Source organism: Apostichopus japonicus, chromosome 21 (assembly GCF_037975245.1).
Source record: "Apostichopus japonicus isolate 1M-3 chromosome 21, ASM3797524v1, whole genome shotgun sequence".
Taxonomy (NCBI): Eukaryota; Metazoa; Echinodermata; class Holothuroidea; order Aspidochirotida; family Stichopodidae; genus Apostichopus; species Apostichopus japonicus.
This window is the reverse complement of record NC_092581.1, coordinates 1,708,730-1,735,176: the sequence shown is the minus strand read 5'-3', so window position 1 is coordinate 1,735,176 and position 26,447 is coordinate 1,708,730. Positions and strand designations below refer to the sequence as shown.

The 26,447-nt window shown below is 37.3% G+C and overlaps 1 protein-coding gene across 1 annotated transcript in view; it reads right to left on the bottom strand.

The window, feature by feature from the left end:
* Nucleotides 1-13,622, bottom strand: part of LOC139962545 (xaa-Pro aminopeptidase 1-like) — a 39,818-nt gene extending 26,196 nt beyond the window's left edge. The window contains exons 1-2 of the mRNA XM_071962634.1: nt 13,430-13,622; nt 8,544-8,650 (exon numbers count right to left, since the gene is read on the bottom strand). Coding sequence (XP_071818735.1) covers nt 8,544-8,650; nt 13,430-13,493 — 171 coding nt within the window. The 5' untranslated portion in view covers nt 13,494-13,622. The remainder of the gene's footprint in view (nt 1-8,543; nt 8,651-13,429) is intronic.
* Between the last annotated feature and the right edge of the window lie 12,825 nt (nt 13,623-26,447).

Here is a 26,447-nt window from a genome sequence, read left to right as displayed (position 1 = left end):
TTGTCTGTTAGTACCACAGTGTCTGGTTCATACTGATCAGAGAAAGAAGATATAATATTATAGTTGTGGTAGTAGTACATTGTCTGTTGGTACCACAGTGTCTGGTTCATACTGATCAGAGAAAGAAGACAATATTATTAGTTGTGGTAGTAGTACATTGTCTGTTGGTACCACAGTGTCTGGTTCATACTGATCAGAGAAAGAAGATATAATATTATAGTAATGGTAGTAGTACATTGTCTGTTGGTATCACAGTGTCTGGTTCATACTGATCAGAGAAAGAAGATATAATATTATAGTTGTGGTAGTAGTACATTGTCTGTTGGTATCACAGTGTCTGGTTCATACTGACCAGAGAAAGAAGATATAATATTATAGTTGTGGTAGTAGTACATTGTCTGTTGGTATCACAGTGTCTGGTTCATACTGATCAGAGAAAGAAGATATAATATTATAGTTGTGGTAGTAGTACATTGTCTGTTGGTACCACAGTGTCTGGTTCATACTGACCAGAGAAAGAAGATATAATATTATAGTTGTGGTAGTAGTACATTGTCTGTTGGTATCACAGTGTCTGGTTCATACTGATCAGAGAAAGAAGATATAATATTATAGTTGTGGTAGTAGTACATTGTCTGTTGGTACCACAGTGTCTGGTTCATACTGATCAGAGAAAGAAGATATAATATTATAGTTGTGGTAGTAGGACATTGTCTGTTGGTACCACAGTGTCTGGTTCATACTGACCAGAGAAAGAAGATATAATATTATAGTTGTGGTAGTAGTACATTGTCTGTTGGTATCACAGTGTCTGGTTCATACTGATCAGAGAAAGAAGATATAATATTATAGTTGTGGTAGTAGTACATTGTCTGTTGGTACCACAGTGTCTGGTTCATACTGATCAGAGAAAGAAGATATAATATTATAGTAGTGGTAGTAGTACATTGTCTGTTGGTACCACAGTGTCTGGTTCATACTGATCAGAGAAAGAAGATATAATATTATAGTAGTGGTAGTAGTACATTGTCTGTTGGTACCACAGTGTCTGGTTCATACTGATCAGAGAAAGAAGATATAATATTATAGTAGTGGTAGTAGTACATTGTCTGTTGGTACCACAGTGTCTGGTTCATACTGATCAGAGAAAGAAGATATAATATTATAGTAATGGTAGTAGTACATTGTCTGTTGGTACCACAGTGTCTGGTTCATACTGATCAGAGAAAGAAGATATAATATTATAGTTGTGGTAGTAGTACATTGTCTGTTGGTACCACAGTGTCTGGTTCATACTGACCAGAGAAAGAAGATATAATATTATAGTTGTGGTAGTAGTACATTGTCTGTTGGTACCAGTGTCTGGTTCATACTGATCAGAGAAAGAAGACAATATTATTAGTTGTGGTAGTAGTACATTGTCTGTTGGTACCACAGTGTCTGGTTCATACTGACCAGAGAAAGAAGATATAATATTATTAGTTGTGGTAGTAGTACATTGTCTGTTGGTACCACAGTGTCTGGTTCATACTGATCAGAGAAAGAAGATATAATATTATAGTTGTGGTAGTAGTACATTGTCTGTTGGTACCACAGTGTCTGGTTCATACTGATCAGAGAAAGAAGATATAATATTATAGTAGTGGTAGTAGTACATTGTCTGTTGGTACCAGTGTCTGGTTCATACTGACCAGAGAAAGAAGATATAATATTATTAGTTGTGGTAGTAGTACATTGTCTGTTGGTACCACAGTGTCTGGTTCATACTGATCAGAGAAAGAAGATATAATATAGTAGTGGTAGTAGTACATTGTCTGTTGGTACCACAGTGTCTGGTTCATACTGATCAGAGAAAGAAGATATAATATTATAGTAGTGGTAGTAGTACATTGTCTGTTGGTACCACAGTGTCTAGTTCATACTGATCAGAGAAAGAAGATATAATATTATAGTTGTGGTAGTAGTACATTGTCTGTTGGTACCACAGTGTCTGGTTCATACTGATCAGAGAAAGAAGATATAATATTATAGTTGTGGTAGTAGTACATTGTCTGTTGGTACCACAGTGTCTGGTTCATACTGATCAGAGAAAGAAGATATAATATTATAGTAATGGTAGTAGTACATTGTCTGTTGGTACCACAGTGTCTGGTTCATACTGATCAGAGAAAGAAGATATAATATTATAGTAATGGTAGTAGTACATTGTCTGTTGGTACCACAGTGTCTGGTTCATACTGATCAGAGAAAGAAGATATAATATTATAGTAATGGTAGTAGTACATTGTCTGTTGGTACCACAGTGTCTGGTTCATACTGATCAGAGAAAGAAGATATAATATTATAGTTGTGGTAGTAGTACATTGTCTGTTGGTACCACAGTGTCTGGTTCATACTGATCAGAGAAAGAAGATATAATATTATAGTAATGGTAGTAGTACATTGTCTGTTGGTACCACAGTGTCTGGTTCATACTGATCAGAGAAAGAAGATATAATATTATAGTAATGGTAGTAGTACATTGTCTGTTGGTACCACAGTGTCTGGTTCATACTGATCAGAGAAAGAAGATATAATATTATAGTTGTGGTAGTAGTACATTGTCTGTTGGTACCACAGTGTCTGGTTCATACTGATCAGAGAAAGAAGATATAATATTATAGTAATGGTAGTAGTACATTGTCTGTTGGTACCACAGTGTCTGGTTCATACTGATCAGAGAAAGAAGATATAATATTATAGTAATGGTAGTAGTACATTGTCTGTTGGTACCACAGTGTCTGGTTCATACTGATCAGAGAAAGAAGATATAATATTATAGTTGTGGTAGTAGTACATTGTCTGTTGGTACCACAGTGTCTGGTTCATACTGATCAGAGAAAGAAGATATAATATTATAGTAATGGTAGTAGTACATTGTCTGTTGGTACCACAGTGTCTGGTTCATACTGATCAGAGAAAGAAGATATAATATTATAGTAATGGTAGTAGTACATTGTCTGTTAGTACCACAGTGTCTGGTTCATACTGATCAGAGAAAGAAGATATAATATTATAGTTGTGGTAGTAGTACATTGTCTGTTGGTACCACAGTGTCTGGTTCATACTGATCAGAGAAAGAAGATATAATATTATAGTAATGGTAGTAGTACATTGTCTGTTGGTACCACAGTGTCTGGTTCATACTGATCAGAGAAAGAAGATATAATATTATAGTAATGGTAGTAGTACATTGTCTGTTGGTACCACAGTGTCTGGTTCATACTGATCAGAGAAAGAAGATATAATATTATAGTTGTGGTAGTAGTACATTGTCTGTTGGTACCACAGTGTCTGGTTCATACTGATCAGAGAAAGATATAATATTATAGTAATGGTAGTAGTACATTGTCTGTTGGTACCACAGTGTCTGGTTCATACTGATCAGAGAAAGAAGATATAATATTATAGTTGTGGTAGTAGTACATTGTCTGTTGGTACCACAGTGTCTGGTTCATACTGATCAGAGAAAGAAGATATAATATTATAGTTGTGGTAGTAGTACATTGTCTGTTGGTACCACAGTGTCTGGTTCATACTGATCAGAGAAAGAAGATATAATATTATAGTAATGGTAGTAGTACATTGTCTGTTGGTACCACAGTGTCTGGTTCATACTGATCAGAGAAAGAAGATATAATATTATAGTTGTGGTAGTAGTACATTGTCTGTTGGTACCACAGTGTCTGGTTCATACTGATCAGAGAAAGAAGATATAATATTATAGTAATGGTAGTAGTACATTGTCTGTTGGTACCACAGTGTCTGGTTCATACTGATCAGAGAAAGAAGATATAATATTATAGTTGTGGTAGTAGTACATTGTCTGTTGGTACCACAGTGTCTGGTTCATACTGACCAGAGAAAGAAGATATAATATTATAGTAGTGGTAGTAGTACATTGTCTGTTGGAACCACAGTGTCTGGTTCATACTGATCAGAGAAAGAAGATATAATATTATAGTAGTGGTAGTAGTACATTGTCTGTTGGAACCACAGTGTCTGGTTCATACTGATCAGAGAAAGAAGATATAATATTATAGTAATGGTAGTAGTACATTGTCTGTTGGTACCAGTGTCTGGTTCATACTGATCAGAGAAAGAAGATATAATATTATAGTAGTGGTAGTAGTACATTGTCTGTTGGAACCACAGTGTCTGGTTCATACTGATCAGAGAAAGAAGATATAATATTATAGTAATGGTAGTAGTACATTGTCTGTTGGTACCACAGTGTCTGGTTCATACTGATCAGAGAAAGAAGATATAATATTATAGTAGTGGTAGGAGTACATTGTCTGTTGGTACCACAGTGTCTGGTTCATACTGATCAGAGAAAGAAGATATAATATTATAGTAATGGTAGTAGTACATTGTCTGTTGGTACCACAGTGTCTAGTTCATACTGATCAGAGAAAGAAGATATAATATTATAGTAATGGTAGTAGTACATTGTCTGTTGGTACCACAGTGTCTGGTTCATACTGATCAGAGAAAGAAGATATAATATTATAGTAGTGGTAGTAGTACATTGTCTGTTGGTACCACAGTGTCTGGTTCATACTGATCAGAGAAAGAAGATATAATATTATAGTAATGGTAGTAGTACATTGTCTGTTGGTACCACAGTGTCTGGTTCATACTGATCAGAGAAAGAAGATATAATATTATAGTAATGGTAGTAGTACATTGTCTGTTAGTACCACAGTGTCTGGTTCATACTGACCAGAGAAAGAAGATATAATATTATAGTTGTGGTAGTAGTACATTGTCTGTTGGTACCACAGTGTCTGGTTCATACTGATCAGAGAAAGAAGATATAATATTATAGTAATGGTAGTAGTACATTGTCTGTTGGTACCACAGTGTCTAGTTCATACTGATCAGAGAAAGAAGATATAATATTATAGTAATGGTAGTAGTACATTGTCTGTTGGTACCACAGTGTCTGGTTCATACTGATCAGAGAAAGAAGATATAATATTATAGTAATGGTAGTAGTACATTGTCTGTTGGTACCACAGTGTCTGGTTCATACTGATCAGAGAAAGAAGATATAATATTATAGTAATGGTAGTAGTACATTGTCTGTTGGTACCACAGTGTCTGGTTCATACTGATCAGAGAAAGAAGATATAATATTATAGTAGTGGTAGTAGTACATTGTCTGTTGGTACCACAGTGTCTGGTTCATACTGATCAGAGAAAGAAGATATAATATTATAGTAATGGTAGTAGTACATTGTCTGTTGGTACCACAGTGTCTGGTTCATACTGACCAGAGAAAGAAGATATAATATTATAGTAATGGTAGTAGTACATTGTCTGTTGGTACCACAGTGTCTGGTTCATACTGATCAGAGAAAGAAGATATAATATTATAGTAATGGTAGTAGTACATTGTCTGTTGGTACCACAGTGTCTGGTTCATACTGAACACAGAAAGAAGATATATTATAGTAGTGGTAGTAGTACATTGTCTGTTGGTACCACAGTGTCTGGTTCATACTGATCAGAGAAAGAAGATATAATATTATAGTAGTGGTAGTAGTACATTGTCTGTTGGTATCACAGTGTCTGGTTCATACTGATCAGAGAAAGAAGATATAATATTATAGTAATGGTAGTAGTACATTGTCTGTTGGTACCACAGTGTCTGGTTCATACTGATCAGAGAAAGAAGATATAATATTATAGTAATGGTAGTAGTACATTGTCTGTTGGTATCACAGTGTCTGGTTCATACTGATCAGAGAAAGAAGATATAATATTATAGTAGTGGTAGTAGTACATTGTCTGTTGGTACCAGTGTCTAGTTCATACTGATCAGAGAAAGAAGAAAAATATTATAGTTGTGGTAGTAGTACTTAGTAATAGTAGAAGCAGTAAAAAAAAAGAAGCTTACCATAACAAAAAATAATAATATTTTCATGTAAGTAAATAATTAATAATTTAATATTGTAGCAAAAAGCTACTGTACAGTACAATAACCAGTAAAACCACCAGCATGGAATAACAAGAGCCCAAGGGCACTGTGGTTCCTTGCGTAGAGGTATATGACAATACACATAATATTATCAAGCAAGATTGGGCTCAAATAGTCTAAGTAATTGTGGTCCTACATGTTCCCATAAAGTAACCAACACTATAGCCAACACTTTTGTGATCACAAATTGTGATCGGATTATGATCAAAATGCACTTTTGAGATCTGAACATGGAGTCGAAAATGTAAGAGATATAAGGTCACCTACAACCAGGTCAACAGATACGATAACATTGGTGACCACAGATGACATGACCATGAAATTTGGAAATGTTCCACCACCCCATTCATAACTTGTCCCAAAATATCAACCATGGCATTGGGATTTAATTGCATTAAATGTCTAAAAATTAACTTTGAACTTGTATACATAACTACACACACGAAGGTCACCCGTAGGTCAACCAATTGACCTTTTTGATCGGTGAGACCTAAATAGAGCATCAAAACTGTAAAAATTCAAACATTTTTGTTTTGCCCATTTTCCCCCCAAAATACTAGTTTTTTAACATAATTAATTAATTTTTAACATTAATAACTTTGACCTTTGGTGACCTCGGATCACATGACCGTTAAGTTTGAAAATATTCCCCTATACCATTTGTCAACCCATTGACATTTATGATCAGAAGGTACCTTTGACATCTGAAAATAGCATCAAAACTGTAAAAATCCCCAAAACAAGTAAAGGTCACCAGAGGTCAAATTGAGGTCAAAGGTCACCCAGATGCGGGTTGACAATTGGATTACATTGAAGCAACTCCCAACTCTAACTGACAATTCATTCTCAAGTTATTGCAAAAATACTAGTTTTTTATCATTAATTGACCTTTGGTGACCTCGGATCACATGACCGTTAAGTTTGAAAATATTCCCCTATACCATTTGCAAATTGTCTCAAAATATCAACTGTGTAACACCTTGGCACTGGGAGTTATTACACTAAATGTCTGAAGATTAACTTTGACCTCATATAACTTAACATACAAAGGTCACCTTGGGTCAACTTATTGACATTTTTGATTGATGAGACCTAAATAGAGCATCAAACTATACAAATTCAAACATTTTTTTCTTTGCCCATTTTCTACCTCCAAAATACTAGTTTTTTAACATTAATTGACCTTTGGTGACCTCGGATCACATGACCGTTAAGTTTGAAAATATTCCCCTATACCATTTGCAACTTGTCCAAAAATATCAACCATGTCACACCTTGGAACTGGGAGTTATTGCATTAAATGTCTGAAAATTAACTTTGACCTCGTATAACTTCGCACACGAAGGTCACACGGGTGTCAACCAATTGACATTTTTGATCGGAAGGTACCTTTGATATCCAAATCTAGCATCAAAACCAAACATTTTCTTTTTTGCTCGTTTCCTCCCAAAATAAGCACATTTTTTCTAATGTGACCTTTGACCTTTTGACCTTGGTTTCAGATGTAGTTTAATCTCCTGATTCCAAAAAACAAAACGATAAGTCTGTACAACCATCCTAACTCCGACCAAAAAACTTTGACCTCATATAACTTCGCACATAAAGGTCACACCGGGTCAACCTATTGACATTTATGATCAGAAGGTACCTTTGACATCTGAAAATAGCATCAAAACTTTAAAAATCCCCCAAAACACGTAAAGGTCACCAGATGTCAAATTGAGGTCAAGGGTCACCCAGATGCGGGTCAACAATTGGATAACATTGAAGCAACTCCCAACCCTAACAGACATTTCGTTCTCAAGTTATCGCAAAAATACTAGTTTTTTATCATTAATTGACCTTTGGTGACCTCGGATCACATGACCGTTAAGTTTGAAAATGTTCCCCTAACCAGTTCACAGCTTGGCCCAAAATATCAACCTTGTCGCACATTGGCACTGGGAGTTATTGCAGTTTTAATATTTTCGGTTTTTGGACCATAACTGACCTTTGGTGACCTTTGTGGGCACCAAAAACAATAGGACACACCTTCTCCATATGGCGGATCTATAGTCCAAGTTTGGCCTCAATCCAACTTTCCCTTATTGAGATACCCAAGCACCCAAGCAAGTGTCACAGACGCACACACACACGCACACACACGCCAACCTGACTGCATAGGTTCCTTTTGCTAAAGCAAGGAACCAAAAATTAATCTAGATACACATCATGGCAGAAAAATTTGTAAAATGGCCAATTAAAAACATCAGGTTTTGTACACAGGCATCATGCTAGCATTTTATAAATAACAAAATGCTCAGGGAATAATAAGGGGTGCAAACTTTGCCATGAGCAGTTTTCAAGACTCTCAACTAAAGTTACAGTGTCTCTTATCAAATACTGTGTGGTTCCTGTGTACAAAACACTGCTAGATGCATCTTTGCAATTTTATGTATAAGGCAATTTGCCCATTTTGCATAGGATTTGCATAGATACGATACCAGATAAACCAATACATGTGCTTCAAAATACTCACCGGTGGAATAGAGTCGCAATCTCTCAAATCATATCTGTTGTTAAGATTTTGTCTTTTCTGTCTGCTGGCCTTGAGGGGGCTCTTGTGTTTCGATGCGTCTGTAATGGCTGCAAAACAATAAAAATAAACAAGTAAGAAACATAGGAAATGAAAGGAAATGTGAAAAGTGAGGAGGTAAAAACAAGTAGGGCTAATTGAGGTGAAACCCGTTGACCAGTTTTAATTTCAACATTTTGTCTGACTTCTTCCGTGAGCCCCCCCCCCCCCAAAGACGGGCTAATGTACTTTATGGATGTGGCTAACACTGTATCGTATGTCACCCTAGCTCTTCACAGTACACCTGCAACCAAAGACAGGCTACTTCCAAGATGGGGCTAACAGCCTAACACAGTTCAGTATGACAGCCTATCTCTACAGTCCACCTGCAACCAAAGACAGGCTACTTCCAAGATGGGGCTAACAGCCTAACACAGTTTAGTATGACAGCCTATCTCTACAGTCCACTTGCAACCAAAGACAGGTTACATCCAAGATGGGGCTAACAGTCTAACATCATACTGTATGACACCCTAGCTCTTCACAGTACACCTGCAACCCAAAGACTACAGGCTACTTTAAAACTTCCAAGATGGGGCTAACAGCCTAACATCGTACTGTATGACACCCTACTGTAGCTCTTCACAGTACACCTGCAACCCAAAGACTACAGGCTAATTTAAAACTTCCAAGATGGGGCTACTGTAACAAACAAAAACGAACGATGAGCTACTGTACTTTCTAGATGGGCTAACACAGTAAGTGTATACATGTGTGCCTACAAACTATTTGGCAGCCTGCCTATTAATTAATCAGTCAATAATGGTACTAAAATCCAATGCACAATAAACACAGTACTGTATTGCTTTGTTTTATATGAAAAACTATTAAGCATTTTTTTTTATCTCCCTGTGTCCCATTATAGGCAAAGTGTGATATTGGTTAATGTAAACTAGTGCTGTACACCTACAGTTTCACAAGTTTAGCAACTTGCTAATAATGTCAGTGATTAAAAGCTACTGGCTAAAATTAAATTTTATCTGTCATTTTCCTGAACTATAGCACACAGGCTTATGAGGGCAGCCCAATTATAATTTGCTTATAATTATGAGAAACCCCAAGTACACACACTCACAACTAGGCCTATGCAAACTGCAAAGCATAACAAAAACTTTTAGTGAATATCTTTCTTTTCAAAAAACCACAGCTTCTCAAAAATACCAACATTTCTTCCAATCCTTTGTACAGATGACTGAATTTGTTTGAAAACAAATGAATCATAATAATCAACTGCAAACTACAGAGTAAACAACACTTCAATTACAGAGATTTTCATGCTGAAAATAGCCAATGATGCGTTTCCTGTGATTCACTTGGCTAATAGTCCGTTACAATTGTCTGCAAACATTCTTGCGTCTATAGGGCTCAATGAAGACAAAGTATGTTGTTAAATGCAACTACCTGTAAAGTTACTGTCCCTTTGTCAAGATAGCAAAGTTTGTGCTATAGGCTATCATATATGTGTGCACTTAATATCAAGTTATTAGACCTTGTTGACACATATTTAGACAAGAAGTGCTCATGGTAGGAAGTTGTAGCTGAATTGTTTCTAAGAATGTCATGAATATTTGAATCATTGTTTTCATCACTAAATAAGATGAGTTGAGACAATTTATGAATTTTGTGGGAAACTAACATCTCTGATACTGAAAGGCTGGGGTTGGACTGCTTATAGTGGTTGAGGAAAAAAAGGAAAAATTTGTTCAACTATGTATAAACTTATGAATAAAATTGCATTAGGTAACTGGTAATGGTTAACTTACGACAGGGGCTGATTAACATTGTGAGCAAGTACTATGCCTTTAAGGGGCATGTTCTTGTGTCATTGAGATATAGTTTCTACATCATTTAAGTGCCTCAATTAAATCAGTTATAAGTGTGGTATTTTTATTCTTGAACTTTCTCTCTTGGCACTCATTTTACTTCACATTGGTTTCTGACATTCATAGCGTATTCATAGCCCATAATTCATTTTCATAGACGCTATGTAAGGGAGTTTTATACCCCCTACAGAAGTGTGGACCTCTTGATGCCTAGGCCTGCATATATGGTAACTAGTCTACGGCAAATATCCTGTTTCAGAATTTGACAGTAATTTTGTTGTATACTAGTTACAGATTTCATCCTTTGAATTTTTTTATGTGTGCACATTATGGACCCATCAGTATAGGCATCCATTGTGCACAAGCCAATGTTTTGTCCGGAATCATTATAATTCTAAAAGTATTGTGCGTTCCTGTAGAGGTAATTTAATGAGCATGTTTTCATGGAGGACAGTAGGGTCGCAAGTATTTCTGAGCGGACTAAACATTTTTAAGACGTTGCGTCCCGCTGAGGCGCTGACGCAACTATTAAAATTGTGGTAACAATACTGAATACAGCATTTATTTTCAAATCATTGGATATTCAGATGTTAAGAGGCATTTTGCAATTAAAGAAAACAATATATTCTCTTGCTTAGCTCTACCAAAACTTGCACCAGAAATTGTGCAATCAACAATGACTAAGTTTAGTTTTAATAAAATATTGTTGAAATCTATTGTTGCCATGAAATCAAAGCAGGTGTTAAACTTGACCAGTACTGGGTATTTTGGAATCTCACTCTGTGGATGTTTTTATCGGTTTTCAAATACATCTATAGTACAATTTACACACATGCACTGTATACAGTTGGTCTGCAGGTAATGGTCAGAAGTTAGCAAGGTTTCCCACCCAACACAACTGTGACAACTCACAGCTTCCAAATGCTAACAGAAATAGTACTGGTACATTCAGTTAATCTGCAGGAAACACCTGCTGTGTAAAACTGGCAAGTAGACAGGTTGGAAACATATTTTAAATATTAACAGACAGGAGGAATACATAGTCCTTAGTAATTATAAATTGCAAATTTTTACTAATACAGGAGAGCAAACAAATCTTTAAGCTACTGTTGATGGTTAAATAATATATCGTACATAGATCTGAAGAATTTGACACAAACTCAACTTTCATCTTTCATAGCATTTATAACACAATTATTTGTTTAAGGAAAATCCTCTCCCAAACAGTTTAGAAGGTTTGTTCACACAAGTAACTACATGCAGTCTTTCTGTTGCCATTTGATCATGAACTGTAGCATGGTGGGTCCTATAATGTGGCAATTTAGACTTTGAACCCTCAAAGTTACTCATTGTTGATATAACATTTCTCTAATTAATCTGTACATATCTCAGGGTTCTAGGGCGCCATTCTGTCAAACCGGGCTGAGCGCCTTCCAGGCCTGGGGTCAAGGAGCCCATGATTTTAGCGCTTTTTGAAGCAGCCAAGCCACATGAAATTCATGCTATTTTTGCCCAGCACTATTTCATAAAAGTTCAAATACCCGACAAGCTCTTTTCCAATTTCCACTTGTTGTGCCAAAGACAAACAGTGTTCCAATTGCAAACAGGTGGAAGCTGTATGCAGGGCTTACGTGATACTACATACAGGGTACAAAGTTCTAACCGACCACGAAAGTCGGAAAAGAGGGTTCTAAATCCTGTTTAGTTGTAGACACTATGGTTGCAATTGGGAGTAGGATGAATTGCAAAAGTGTGAATATTTTAGCCTATGTTGGCACTGATGTTAAAAAAGGTCCACATGTTTCAGTTTCAAGTACTTGATAACATTGATTGTTCATTACAATTTTAAAACCAGGTGCTCAACTTTCAAACCGAGCGAGAAATTTATAAACCAGGCGCTGAGAAGTAATTTAATCAAATACGAAGCGGGTGCACCACCCGGTTAGATAGAATGCGCTGACGAGAACCTTGCATCTAACCTTGAGTTGTAATATATGTTACCATCATCCACACAGAACCTTTTTTCATATTTCTGCGAAATTGTGGTCCATTTCCATGGCAGTATCTTCATGAAAAATGGTGCTGCACTGGGAGCTATTATGCCTCAGCCTTTTTAAAAAGGAAGTGTAATGAGTGGGGAGTTTACGTGTATTATCTCAGTTCAGTTAAGATACTATCATTTGTTTTAATACAAATATAAGTACAGTACAATAAGAAAGGTCTAGAATCTATAATTTGGGAATGCCTATTTCTTTCATTCTATAAATTGGACACAACAAAATATTTAACACTCTTGCAGATGGCAGAAAGAAAACACAAAAGAACTTATTTTGAAAGAGATTTTTGGGATATTCCTTTGCAAATTAACATCATCATTTGGCTTTTTTTTTTTTTTTTTTAAAAACACATTGAGAGCCTTGTTAGCAGTAGAACACCTCAAGTTCGGTTTACTATCCATATTTTTTGGTAAAATCTTGAAATTTCAGAAAGTTTGTTGTTTAAATATAAGTATAAGGTCCCCTGACTATATAGATACAGAATAAGTGTTGTAGCACTCAACAAGGAACTAGTCCTGTGTTGATAATGGTCGATTATAGCAGGTCTTTGAGAGAGTCTATATGACATTTAACTAAGGGGATAGAGAGCACTTGTTGATTTTGGAGAGTGTGTTGATTCATGGTGGAGGGAGTGTGTTAATTTGGAAGAGTTTGTCCACTCGTAGAGGGGAGTTGATGTTAGGAATCCTCAGACCACATTTTCAAAACATTAAAAGGCAAAGGCTTTATCTGCAAACTTATGTACAGTAGCAGGCCTAGGTAAACTAGCCTAAGTTGTAGGCAGTCGGCCGTCTGCTGTGGGCCTGAATGTTATCGTATGCATGTCTAACTTAGGCTTAACGGTAAACTACACTGCATCGTAGCCCTACTTGAAATTCTGTTGGGAAAAACTTTCGAATAACATGCTTACCAAAACATAGTAAAATAGCAAGAATTGGTACGGTTAATTTCCAGATAGAAGCCATTGCTAACATCACCGTGGCAGTAGCAGGTAAAGGCGGCAGCTTTGTGGCCCCCAACGTTCTATCAACGCTATAACTTAGTATAACGTATACGGTATATTAGACATACACAATTACACATACAGACTATAGTATGGCACAAACATGTAACAGTTCTTATATATTCTGCCGCTTTATATTATGAATACAAATAACGTTAGTCATGTACTGTTTACATATCACACATACTCATACTATGAATCAGTTACGATTTCAAAACGATGGCGCCATTACAGATTATTTAAAAAAAATCCCAATACTTATAAAAATATTTTGTTGCAGTTTTAGGCTAAACGACCGATTTGCATCTGCTACCTGCAACACAGATTGCCAAGAACAATTTCTTACATTATGCTTGAACGCATTTACATCTAATTTATTTGTCACACGATATTTCATGGTTTCGTGACCCGTCTTTTTAGATGTTGTTTTTTTTTTTTTTGAGACAGCGTGTTTCCAAGTGAAATACATCGGTTAATGGTCACTCAACTTAATTTTTGGAACTTTTGGAACAGTATTGACAATTCGACTTATTTTAGTCGTATAAATGGATTATTAATGTGCACGATGAATGGATTTCTCTAGTTGGTACCTTCATTACTCCATATCCTGCGTTCACCTTTTGTTACTACCACCTAATCGATTTATGTTAAAGTTCCCGATAATAGCTATGTCAGAAAAATAACTACATGAGGCAGCTATAACATTTCATAACCACAATGCAAAATGCATTGAGGTTTCGATGACTTCAATGCACTAGACTTCTGCTTATTAGTATAACCAGAACTAGCTGTTATAGTACCACTGTGGCATGATAAAAACAGGTCAGTCTACTGTACGTGGCTATTCACACCTTCACCAAAAAACAATAGCGGTATATGGTACTCACTGTTATGATCCACACACCAAGTATTAAAGGTATCCACGATTTCCTGTTATGAAATAGTGATACCATCTCTTTGATGTTACCGAAACACTCCATCGAGACACCTTACAGGCCTCTTATGTATTTATCTAGGTCATGGATTCAGTTTTCCCACGAGAAGTTTTTAACTATCTTATTGAATCTTGGTACAGGGCCTTTTCCCAAAATAGATTCCATTATGTCTGTGGAACATTCGAGAAGGTTCTCTCACGTGGTATGGAAGTTTCCATAGAAAAGGGGATGGACTTCCAAACTCCCAACCAATCAGGGCAGATCAGTGCCAGTGCACTTATTTTTTATATCGTAAAGTTAATACAGGATGGTCAGTTTATTGGCTGCCTTCTGATTGTGCGCAGAGAGATTTGATGGAAGTAAGGTTTAAAAGTAAAAGGAGGCCGAAAGTTTGAGCACTCCGTCAGCAAAGTTTATCACTTGATCAGCAAAATTATCACTCCGCCGAAAGTTCATCACTCCTAATTGTTTCATTGACGGAGTCAAGTCAAGTCAAGTCAAATCATTGTAATTTAGTTTTATTTGTTAAGAGAATCGACAGAGAAGAAATTATACCGAATCACTAATCAAATCCGATCTTGTCAAATTGTTTTTCTGTGAACTCATTGTTTTCTTCCGTTCGAGACATCTCCTGAAGAAGCATAAAAACGGCATCAAGATATCCCAGTACCTTTCTATCGCGAGTCCCGATATAGTTTTACTATCGGAGGAGCCGGGCTCGACACAATATTACATGGTGGAGATCGGTTGCTTTCTTCAGGAACAAAACGGTAACGGAACTTTCACAACTTCGTTCGTTACGATCAATAACGAACAGAAGGATTTTTTTTTTGGCCCGAAGACCTAACGAGGAATGCAACGCATGTTCACGACCTAGCCTAACGGAAACACTCTACGAGGGAAGACGGCCTATACTAGCCTAAGCCTGTACAACGGATGCCGGAACCACTGATCTGTACACTAACGTTAATCAACCCAGCATGCAGTTCGCGTTTGAACACTCGCGCAACTAGTACATAGAATACTACAGCTCCAAACATCAGAACTGAACATTTTCGCGATCTAAGCCTAGACTCGACCCGATGTTAACGGCGAACGAATTTGCAGTATACGAGATGTAGGCCCACCTGCTACTGCTACTACCTGCTGCTACTACTACTACTGATAACCGAGGGACTTCAATCATCGTTGGCAGTACCAGTTCTTAGTTAAACTTAAGGGTGAGTGAAATCATGCCAATTTGTATCCCAACCCCTATTTGAGATCAGAGTGTACCGATAACTTATTTTAATCGTGTCCATGTATTGAATATTTGTTATTTGTATTTAATTGCGGTCGATAGTGTGTTCAATTAAGTAAAGGCTCATGTTGTATACTCGTAACTAGCCTAATTGTATGCGGCATTATGTCCGTCAGTAAACAGGAAACTTCGACCTCTGTTAATGTTATGCAGAAACATAGGCCCACTGATTTTTTGCCATCACAATTTCAGGGCGATGTAATTGATGCAGATTTAGCCGAAGCTCATTATTTGGGATTTGAAGATTATTTAGAGTTGCATAAATTGCCGTCCCAAACCACCCCTGAGGCTGTAGAGGAAGAATTAAATGAAATATGTCGCATATTTAAGCGAACACTTAAAGGCCAAGCCAGACTCTGGATTGAGAACAAAAAATTTTCAACTATTGATGATCTGCGCAAGCAATTCCTTGCTCGTTTCAGTCCAGGAACTTCTTCCTATGCAAAATCACAGGCATTTCACGCATTAAGCTATACGCCAGGTGATACAGCTCAAGCACATTTGGCCAAAAATTTCAAAAGCTGCAGCACAATTAAGTTATGGCGAGGACCAAATTAGAGATAAATTGATCTCGACCCTGCCTTTGCAATGCCGCTCAGCAGTGTTAATGTCTGCATCACCACAAGCAACAATTGCAGATTTGGTCATGAAAGTGCAATGTTATTTTGACTTACAAATAGAAAGTCAACCCACAGCTTCTTCCGAACTATTTATGGCAATGCACGACAAAGCATCTTCTGTTCAGACTCCTACTATTTCTGCATCTTCTGAGATACACGAGTTGTGTAATAAAATTCAGGAGTTAGAAACCAAGTTTGATCAGTCACGTAGGTCAGAATCGCAAGACAATCCAAAAGATATGAGGCAAAGATATAGTTCTCGTGATTCTCGTGGTCCTAGGACAGGTCAGAATAATAACAGGAGAAGGTTACCATATTTTAATCCTTCAGTCACATGTTACTACTGCCAAAATCGAGGTCATTTTGCACAATATTGTCAAATTCGCCTAAGCCATGAAATGGAGGGTAATGTAAAGAAAGTACCAACACAGAATTTTCAGTAGGGAGCACTTATGATAGCACTCATCATACAGTGACTCCAGACAAAGTACCAAGTAAAGGAAGATCGAAACGTAAAGCAAATAATATTTGGAAGAATAGTAATATTCCTAGTTCTAGATATACAGGTAACGACCGTAGTGTGGATATTCAACTGGACACACGTAATTTTGTAAGAGGTACTTTACATGATGGTAAAGGAATTTCATTGTTGTTTGATAGTGGAGCGACACGCTCTATCATTTCTTCGTCTACAGTGCAAAATTCAAAGTATTTATCCTCTATACAACCAGTCTCAGTTGATGTAGTAAACCTAAAGTTGGGTAATGGTCAGTTTATTCATGCGTATAGCACGATAACATTTCAGGTCAAAATTCAAGGTCATGAATTTCAGCTTTCTGCTTTAATCGCTGCAAACCTGACAGGTATTGACTTAATATTAGGTAGTCAAACTCTGAAGGAATTGAATGGATCTTTGGACTTTACCACAAACTGTTTTAGAATTAAACAAGCCAAAGTCTTCCTTAGGCCAGTGCAGAGATTTGTTATTTACCCAGGTCAGCAAAGATACATTACTGTACAGGGACGTCTTCCATTATATGCACGAAATGCAGATGTGGTTATTAAACCATTTCCTCTAATATCTCGTATGTGTCCTTCACGAATGTTAGTGAAAATGCATAAAGGTAGAACAAAGATTCTACTAAGGAACATGGGTAACCAGAAATTTTGTCTGAATCCTTCTCGCACAGTGGCTCATTTAGATTTAGCAGATATCATTACAGTCACAGAAGACATACCTACTGATTCTCTAGATTTTCTAAATGTCATGAGAGACATCGAAAAACCGTCTCTTTTTCGAACCAATTCTAACTCTAAAGAGAATCGTGATGAAATTACACGATATAATTTACATCGATATCCACATTTGACAGTCGATGATCCCCTGGTTTCCAAATCCGAACAGGAAAACATTAATTTGGAACAAAGTATTCTAAGTGCTTCAGAAACAGAAAGCATATATGAATTTCTAGACTCACATAGAGATGCATTTTCTCTTTATGGTGAATTATCTCACTGTCCAAATTATGAGGCTGATATTACTCTTACTAATGACGAGCCATTTTACATACGACCCTATAGACTTTCAGATGAGGACAAAGTCATTGTCGCCAGTGAGCTTGACAAATTAGTGCGATTAGGAATCTTAGCGGTAGGACATCAGTCTTATACCTCACCGGTTTTCCTCATTCCAAAGAAGGGAACAAAAGACAAAAGGGTTGTCACAGATTTTCGCTACTTGAACAGTAGAATAAAACGTCTCAATCACCCATTTCCATTACTGAATGAGACTATCCGTACCATAGGGTACTCTGGAGCCAAAATTTTGGGTGTTCTTGACTTAAAGTCTGCATTCTTCTGTCTGCCACTTAGTGTTCATGCACAACAATATACAGGTATTGCTTCATTTCATGGAGGAAAGCATTATTATTATAAACGCTTACCACAGGGATTGAATTTATCTCCAGCGATCTTTCAGTCGAAAATTAATGATATTTTGGCAACGATCCCAAATTCAAATAAGTTCTGTATTGCTCATCATGACGATATTATTGTGTACAGTGCAGACAAACGATCTCACAAACAACACCTACAGGCAATTTTTAAGGTTTTAATGGACAACGGATTGAAAATCTCTCCGAAAAAGTGTAGCATTTTTCAAAATTCAGTCCGATATATGGGACATTTGCTCTCAATAACTCCAGAAGGTGAGGCTTGTATCCAACCTTTGCATGATAGATGTGCAGCAATCAGGAACACACCGAAACCACACAATGATAAGTCAGTAAGACGATTTGTAGGTGCAGTTAATTATGTGGCTTCGTTTTTCCCAAATATTCAAGCACTATTGAGACCATTACATCATTTGAGTCGTAAGAGAAAGGTATTTAAATGGACAGAGGAACATCAGTGTGCATTTCAAAGTATTAAAGAGTTGTTGTGTAATCCACCTATACTGCATATGCCACAGAAATATGGTCGTTTTGTATTATATAGCGACACATCACGAGTAGCAACAGGATCGTACCTGACACAAAGAGTTAATGGTAAAGAGAATATTATTGCATATTACTCTAAGATATTACCACCAGCATGTCAGAGGTATAGTGTCACTGAATTAGAAATGATGGGTCTATTTATTAATGTGACAGCATTCAAACATTTATTGCAAAATGTAGAATTTGAGGCATATGTTGATCACTCAGCCATTGTTGAATTGTTTAAATCAAAACAAGAACCAGCAACTTCACGCTTACGTAAACTTCTGTTCAAATTGTCAGAATTTACATTTCAGGTTGGTTATAAGAAAGGCTCAGAATTGGTTTTGGCAGATTATTTGTCTAGAGCACCACAGGAATTTCACTCTGAAATAGATCAGGTTGCTCAAGAGGTCAGTTCCTATGAGGATTCTTCAACTACACCTAAGGAGACATTTAATCCAATCATGACAAGGTCAATGGCAAGGTCAATGGGAGTCAAAGTTCCAGATTTATTTCCGAATAAAGTCACAAAGGAGTCCATGCAGGATTCCCCAGCCAAAGAATCAACAAATAGAGTAAATAGGACATCCATTCCTAAGGCAACACATTCTAATGAGCATGCTACACAGAGACCACAATCTGAGTCACAGAAGAGGAAAACACCAGTTGTTTCTACTGATAAGAGAGAAACATATATTCAAAGGCCTACTATTACTATGCCGAGTGAAAATAGACATACATATAGTCCTGACATGTTAGTTGTGCCAAATTTTACAAGTGTTTCTCAACCTACAGAGCCAAGATTAGTGGATCAGAATAGACATAGAGTGCAAGAGGTAATCAGAGAACCACCTCCAGAATTATTTGTTCAGCCAAAGCCAGTTATAACAAACATTGATCATTTGGTTACAGGGCACATTCCAAAACAAAAGGAATTGAATAAAGTCATGAAGGCAATTCAAGGAAAGCTGATCAAAAACTATGATCTGCAATTTGATGTAAAAGAGTTGCAAATTCAACAACAAACTTGTCCTTACTACAAACCAATTTATGATTTTCTTGCACATGATATTATTCCAAGTAATGTTAAGCATGCTAGAACTGTTCGTTCTCAAGCAGAGGATTATTTGTTGTGTAATAGTTTGTTATTCAGGATATTTTTGCATGAGACTAATGATGCTAAGATGACTCTTCAGTTAGTCGTACCTGAGACTATGGTAGAACAGATAATATCTCGATATCATGATGACTTGTTAAGTAATCATCAGGGTGTAATGCGTACATATTTGACCATTAGACAGCATTTCTATTTGCGCAATATGTTTCAACGCATCAGTAATTATATTCAGGCATGTCTCCGTTGTCAAGAATTCCGTAAGAAACCGGACAAATTGAGACAATATCATGCTCGCATTCCTGATTCTTATCGTCCTTTTGACAGACTTAGTCTGGATTTCAAGACTATGCCCATAACGGCTACAGGATTTAAACATTTGATGGTTGTTTGTGATGAGATCACTAGATTTGTTGTATGTGTTTCTCTTAAGACTCTTGATGCTGAAACAATATGTGAAGCATTATTGCAGAGGGTAGTCACAACCTTTGGTCCACCGTCTTGTATCATAAGTGATGCGGCAGCTTCTCTTACAGGAAAATTAGTGGAGCTCTTAAGTAAAGCTTTGGGCATTGAACAAAAGTTCATCAGTGTAAGCAATCATGGAAGCTTACAGGTTGAAAGACACATTCAGACTCTTTCAAATTTCCTCAAAGTGAACTTAAATCAGTTTGGTACGGATTGGGTACGATTTGTCCCAACATCAGCCTATGCATATAACACATTTTCCTCTCCTCAGTTAGGTAGCTATAGCCCATTTGAACTTGCATTTGGACGTAAGCCACCAAATCTTACAAATTTATCATTCAATCCAATGGCAGGATTATCACAATCTCATGGAGAATATGCTGCATTGTTAAAGAAACGATTTGATCATTTGTCAAGGGTAATGTTAGTCTTACAAAAGAAGCAACAAGATGCTCAAAATGTTAAGATAAGTGCAAAACTGAACAAAGGTGCAATTTATTCAACGGGTCAATTAGTGTATCTATATAAGCCAACGTCTTCCTCCTTGACTGCGAACTCTCGCAAAATTGCTGCAGAATGGTGTGGACCACTAGTGATCCATCAAGTTTTAGATAGGACTCATTATTTGTTGGCCACTCTCAAAGGAGAAATTCTTAGTGATGTATTCAATTATAACAGGCTTAAACCATGATTCACAAGGTTTCAAAGCAGTTTTGAAACTATGACTTCATTAAAGAGGAGGTTTTGTAAATGAGTTTGTAATATTTTAAGGTTCTTTTTCTAGTGTACGAATTTTTTATGGAACGCTGAGGTGTTCAGTTCAGTTAAAAGATAACTAAGTCTAGTTTTCTCTGATCTCTCCCCAATCACGGCATGATTTCACTTTTGATATAAATGTATTATTGATGTATGAAATGCATAAATGTATTTTGTAAGAGATACTGCATATTTTGCTGTGTCATGTAACTTTAAGAGATATCTTAATGATACTTTTTTTAGATTCATCATATGATGTCATCAATATTGAAGAGGTACACAAATTTTATGGAGATAGTGTCAATGTATATACCATATGATCATTTTAATAATTCGTAACCAAGATGTTAACCTTTGAGATATATGAAGACCATTTATTGAAGTCAATGAATATTAGTGAATGTGCTTACAGTACTCTACCTTCTTGGGATAAAGATAAGTTAAAGCAGTATGATGTTAAAATTTTGGAGTATCCAAAAATTTTAAAAGATTGAGGGGGATGTTATGAAATAGTGATACCATCTCTTTGATGTTACCGAAACACTCCATCGAGACACCTTACAGGCCTCTTATGTATTTATCTAGGTCATGGATTCAGTTTTCCCACGAGAAGTTTTTAACTATCTTATTGAATCTTGGTACAGGGCCTTTTCCCAAAATAGATTCCATTATGTCTGTGGAACATTCGAGAAGGTTCTCTCACGTGGTATGGAAGTTTCCATAGAAAAGGGGATGGACTTCCAAACTCCCAACCAATCAGGGCAGATCAGTGCCAGTGCACTTATTTTTTATATCGTTAAGTTAATACAGGATGGTCAGTTTATTGGCTGCCTTCTGATTGTGCGCAGAGAGATTTGATGGAAGTAAGGTTTAAAAGTAAAAGGAGGCCGAAAGTTTGAGCACTCCGTCAGCAAAGTTTATCACTTGATCAGCAAAATTATCACTCCGCCGAAAGTTCATCACTCCTAATTGTTTCATTGACGGAGTCAAGTCAAGTCAAGTCAAATCATTGTAATTTAGTTTTATTTGTTAAGAGAATCGACAGAGAAGAAATTATACCGAATCACTAATCAAATCCGATCTTGTCAAATTGTTTTTCTGTGAACTCATTGTTTTCTTCCGTTCGAGACATCTCCTGAAGAAGCATAAAAACGGCATCAAGATATCCCAGTACCTTTCTATCGCGAGTCCCGATATAGTTTTACTATCGGAGGAGCCGGGCTCGACACAATATTACATTCCATCGTTAGATATCATGTACAGGGGCGGATCCAGGATTTTGAGAAAGGGGGGGCCGACATCCCGATGGTAGCACTTTAGTGATCTGCGTCCTGGGGGAGGGGTCTAGGGGGAGGGGCCCCCTCCCCCTTGGAAATTTTTGGTTAATTGTGAGTGCTTAGATGCAAAATGGTGAAACATTTCGCCAAAAACTAGAAAAACCAGAAACGTTGCAGACACGCTTTTTTGTGCACATATTTGTGCTCGATAGACACATATTTAAGAACGCTCAACAGTGCATGTACAATGGATACACTATTATTGCGTCGATTCGTTTTTTCTTTTGCGCGAAAATTATGACGCCAGATTCACCCCAAGAAAAAACATAAAACAAGATATGTTCAATGAGATAATTATGATATACTTATTAATGAAATGGGGGTGTAGGCGGTTTTACACTATCTAACGCAACGTAGTCGCCAAGAACCTGAAGTATTTTTAAGGGAGGGCCTGATAATAAGCGGAAACGGATCACCGACCGAAAATATATCGGAATTTGTGGATTATTTCTTGCTTCCTATTCAGGGGCGTAGCGAAGGTTTTTTTGTTGGGGGGGGGGTGTGGAGAATTTGATTTGCCGACGGATCTGGAAGTGGTGACTGAAATGGGGAGGCGTCTAAGGGGAGGGGGTTTCCCCCTCCCCTTTGGAAAATTTTTAGTTTTGAAACGTCCTTTGATGCAATCTGGTGTATATTTTAAGTCAAATTAGATTTGCCGACGGATCTGGAAGTGGTGACTGAAATGGGGAGGGGTCTAAGGGGAGGGGCTGTCCCCTCCCCTTTGGAAAATTTTTAGTTTTGAAACGTCCTTAGATGCAATCTGGTGTATATTTTAAGTCAAATTTGATTTGCCGACGGATCTGGAAGTGGTGACTGAAATGGGGAGGGGTCTAAGGGGAGGGGACAGCCCCTCCCCTTTGGAAAATTTTTAGTTTTGAAACGTCCTTAGATGCAATCTGGTGTATATTTTAAGTCAAATTTGATTTGCCGACGGATCTGGAAGTGGTGACTGAAATGGGGAGGCGTCTAAGGGGAGGGGGTTTCCCCCTCCCCTTTGGAAAATTTTTAGTTTTGAAACGTCCTTTGATGCAATCTGGTGTATATTTTAAGTCAAATTAGATTTGCCGACGGATCTGGAAGTGGTGACTGAAATGGGGGAGGGGTCTAAGGGGAGGGCTTTCCCCCTCCCCTTTGGAAAATTGTTAGTTTTGAAACGTCCTTAGATGCAATCTGGTGCATATTTTAAGTCAAATTTGGCACCGTAGAATTTCCATCTCGATATTATTTTTATGGCAGTCGGCAGAAGAAGAATTAATTGGGACCAATTATCGAACTGTGTTTTCTCTTTCACCGATCGTTGAAATAGTGAAACTTCGTGATGAAAATGTTCAGAAAACTTTCCGGTAATGAGAAATAACAACATTCATTGATATACAAGCGAGAAACGTTAAAAATTGTGTACAATTCGTGAGCCGTGTCCTTAAGTTTTCCACGGAGAACGAATGACATCTGCGATGACGTCATTCTGAACAGAGGATAATAACAACACGTTGTCACACGATAGCACGACTCATGGGCTGCGGCCTATACGGAAGCCTTTAATTCCATTTCTTTCACTGAGTTGCCGGCGATTCTGGCACTCGTCTAGCTGAGCCTGGCTACATTAGCTATACTGACGGCCGTGACATGATCAGTTATTTGCCGAGAGGTTTTTAACTTGCAGGCGTCGGGTGATTGGATTGGTGAATGAGTTTATCAGATGAAGAACTGGAAAATCGAAATAACCGATAAAGAAGCTCCCGTTCTCCTTTTCTCTATATTCAGCTTTCCTTCTTTCTTCCCCTTCCGCTCTCTTCACCTTTTCTCCTTTTGCCGACAGACCCAAAATTTGCCGACAGCGACCAAATTATTATATATAATATAATAAATCACAAAATAAAACCAAAATCTCAAAGGTTTACTTGTTAACTCAAGGTTTCATACTAACGAAGAATCAGCTGACTCTCAAGGTTCACACGAAGCTCTTTTAGATGCTCTTATAGCTGCATTATGAGCCCATAAAAACTCGTGCACAGAAAATAGATGCATTTTGAGAACGAGACGCCCAGGCCGAATATAAAATATTCAAAGGCTACTACTGATGAAGCTCCTATAAAGTTTGAGAGCAGAAACCGGTCTAGTTGGTCATAAGAACCTACACTAGTCTCTCCTACTATTAACAGTACACTCAGTTCACCTAATAGGTGCAATTATGCTTCACCACGAGGAGCATGCTATAAGTTCATGTTCCTTGGGCCCTCCCTTAAAAATACTTCAGGTTCTTGGCGACTACGTTGCGTTAGATAGTGTAAAACCGCCTACACCCCGTTTCATTCAGATAATTATGATATACTTGCTAACTGTGCATTGATTTTCCCTGACAGTAATAGTCAGCACTATAGTACTGAGCCGTATCTAATTAATACGTGATGTCGCGTAGGCCTGGTAATTGCCTTAGTTTCAAATTTGGAATAAAACGATCGCGTTTCAGGGAAGAACAGCTGGATATATATTAGGCTTTTCTTTCACCAAGTTATGCCTATTAGGAATTTAAAGTACTCCCACATAAAAAAACGCAACTGATTTCCAAAAAGGGGGGGGGCCGGGGCCGGGTCGGCCCCCCCGGATCCGCCCCTGATGTAAAAGGTTTTTCAGAGTTTGACATCTGGTGACCTATGGGAGATTTGACCTCACAAGCAATAGGATTCTTGTACTCAATATGGCAGATCCGTATACCATGTACTGAAAAGTATCCATGATTTCTACAATGAGAAATCATGTTAGAACATGATTTCTCTTTGTAGAAATCATGGATTGAAGGTTTTCAGGCCTCGACAAAGTAGGCTACTCGCTATTTGGCGACAGTGGCTAAAAATCTACTCGCCAAATTTCACTCGCCAGTAGGCCTATCATTGTTGCTCAAGTCTCCAAAGTACAGATCTGCAACATCAATACTTTCTATGAATAAAAGTTAGACAGTTAGGCAGATACATGGTGCTACGTAATTGCGTATTGCAAGCGCACTGCCACAAATATGAAGAAAAATTTCTCGAGCCTTCAAGTTTAATATTAAGAGTCGAAGAGTAGGCCTATAAGATTTTCAAAGAAGTTTCAAGGAAAACGTAAAACAAACTAGTAAGGTTAATATCATGAAGGAATTCTCAACAAGTATAGAATCTGTTTTCGTAACCTCATATATTAACAAATTTAAATTACCTTTTGTGAATGATGCAGCCTTATATTTAATGAGCCTGTGTAATATTATATTTGTAAACTTAAAATGTCGCACCGACATCGCTTTACTATAAACATGATAGAATTGGCTAAAATAATTATTTACGCGTAACCAAACCTGAGTGCAAGTTCCGTGTTATTCAGGAGTGACTTTTGAAATTAATTTGAATGTGACGGATTCTTCAGGAATTTATGTAGGTTTTATAGAAGGTTAATTTTACTATGAGACTAGCGTCATGGTTTTGTGTGCAAGAAGCATAGAATCTTGAGCCTACTTTGAGTACTGTACTGCATAAAATCTGCACATCGATTAGAATGCGTAAAAATATGCAAAACATTCAATGAAATTACGCAGGCGGCAGGCGCAAGTATGTGCTGGAATCATATTTCTGTGTGTATGAAGCAGAGACATGTTACAGCGCCTTTACGCTCCACAATAGGTTTACGTGCAGCGTAATACAGTAATATCGTTTGGTATATATACTTTTATTGGACAAAGATTTTGTATAGCGCCGTACCATATCTCTGGGATTGTCTATACGCGCAGAGCAATCTATACCTGCGCACTACGAAGAGCGTCCACGGCAGGTAAGGTAACCAGTATTAAAAGGGTATGCATTGATGCTTTGCGTACATGCGCGCACTATTTGCATATATAGTGACGAAACAGTGGGTTGTGCTTACCTTCACAATGACAACAAG